Source organism: Vespula pensylvanica, chromosome 1, assembly GCF_014466175.1.
Source record: "Vespula pensylvanica isolate Volc-1 chromosome 1, ASM1446617v1, whole genome shotgun sequence".
Taxonomy (NCBI): Eukaryota; Metazoa; Arthropoda; class Insecta; order Hymenoptera; family Vespidae; genus Vespula; species Vespula pensylvanica.
Genome location: NC_057685.1, coordinates 19,377,311 through 19,379,373, shown reverse-complemented (window position 1 = coordinate 19,379,373; position 2,063 = coordinate 19,377,311). Strand labels below are relative to the sequence as shown.

General features: G+C 32.9%; 1 protein-coding gene across 1 annotated transcript; it reads right to left on the bottom strand.

Moving 5' to 3' along the window:
* Positions 1-200: 200 nt before the first annotated feature.
* Positions 201-1,712, bottom strand: LOC122631570 (3-ketodihydrosphingosine reductase). Its single transcript, XM_043817444.1, has 4 exons — positions 1,435-1,712; positions 941-1,370; positions 633-874; positions 201-561 (listed from the first exon to the last, which is right to left on the bottom strand). Exons 1-4 carry the CDS (start codon positions 1,549-1,551, stop codon positions 349-351), a joined length of 1,002 nt encoding a protein of 333 aa, XP_043673379.1. The 5' UTR covers positions 1,552-1,712; the 3' UTR covers positions 201-348.
* Positions 1,713-2,063: the final 351 nt, after the last annotated feature.

The following is a 2,063-nucleotide window of genomic DNA, read 5'->3' as shown; positions in this document are numbered from 1 at the left end:
CTTAATGAAGAACATTATACTATGAACTTACGGGATACTAAATAAAAGTAAGCCAAACCGTTGAGGGACTTTTTACTTATTTATGATTTTTTGTCATGGTCTCTAGATTACCTTTGAAACTTTCTTCCTAAGAGTATTTAGAACTTATATAGCTCTGGGACTTTGTTTTCGATTCAGCGTGTACGCGTAATAAATCGTTATCGTACTCAAATGTGCATTTATTGCTTCCATTTCGACGTTACTATAAATATTATATGGAATGATAATACATTCAGTTTCCTGAAGTAAATTGATTTTTTTTTTGACGCAATCGGACCACGGATCCTTCTTATTATACAATAACGCTGTTCATTCCGACTTCTTATTCTTATCACGAGTTTTCATACACTTTAAAATAATTCTTTGGAATGAGATGAGATAAAATGCGCTTATGAGTCTGCTGAGACCCATTAATGTTATTTGCACTAATAACTCCAAAATCGAAGTAAAAGGAGACATCCCACAAGATACTGTACACAGAAGAAATCCTTCCATACCAACGGTAGAAAAGAATTTGCCATTCTACAAAAATTAAACGATATGAGCGATCCGTCATTAGCAGGTAACGAATATTTTGTTTTATTTAAACTTACTAAGGCATCTTTAAATAATTGGTTCGCAATTACGTTCGGTTTTACTAAGCTCGACGATTGAGAAATCAATTTCGTTTCTAACAGCTTTGATAGTTCTTCTTCGGCAAAACCAGGTGTATCGGTATCAGGAGGTAAGCAAAGAGTCACCGAAATATTGTGCGGAGTAAGTTCCATGGCCATACTCTCTGCCAAACCGCGCAGAGCAAACTTGACGCTACAATAAGCGGAATAACCATAGATACCTAAAAAAATGTATAGCAATTATCTTTGTTACCATGATAGTACATTCGAGCCTTCAAGAATACTACCTATAAAACCAGCCTGAGAGGAGGTTAATACGATGATTCCATCTCTAGCAGTTTTCATGCTTTGCACGACGGCTTTGATGCAATAATAAGTACCAAGAAAATTCAAATCGACCATTTTGTGTATATCAGAAGTGGATGTATCTTCGATTTTAGCACAGACAGAAGAGCCAGCACAATTTACTAACATGTATATAGGACCCATCGTCTTCTCGAGTTCCATAAATGCTTTTTGTAACTCTTCGTAGTTTTTAGTTATATCAAATGATAAATATTCCACTCGCTGAGTGTCCTTATTCTTACAAGCTTGCATTATTTCATATTTAGCCTTTTCTAGTTTTTCTACATTACGGGCTATGATAGTTACGTGCGCTCCATTCTTAGCAGCAACGATTGCTACGGATTTTCCGATTCCACTGGAACCACCAGTTATCTGAAAAATTATAATACCGTTTTCATAACACGCACGAATGAGGTTATATTTAAAGAAAACTTACCACGACATGTTTATTTTCCACGCTTTTTAGACGGCCACGATAAAATATTAATTTAATTATCAAGCCGACAATTAACAAAACAATAACGGCTATTATAAGTTTAACCGATAATATCATTTTACAATGATTGATTGTTATTACACTTCTAACGACACAGGTGATACTTTGGCTGCGTCCAGACAAGCTTCGCAACGGTGACAGCAGCGTATGATTTCACTTTGTGTACTAAATACACTTTTTTGAAAAATCTATGTTTATTGTTATCCGTGTTTTGTATCGTGATTACACTTTACATAACCTATATTTTTTGAATAAGAATATAAAATAATCTGTCGTACAAGCAATCAAAACCCTTCTAAAAACACTCGGTAGTATATTAATTATATTGGATTATTAAAAGAAATTAATTTAGATTTAATAATAGATTTAATGTTACTTATCATATTGAATAAAGATTTTGATCTTAAATCAAATTTAAATTAAACTAAACCAAATAAATTATTATTTATTTATATTCTCTGCGTATATTCTCTAGTACAGAAATTTTTACTTGAATTTTATTCCATTTCCCGAACTTGCCATTTAATATATGAATTGCATCTATTCGTCTTTCTTCGTATTTTAGCAAT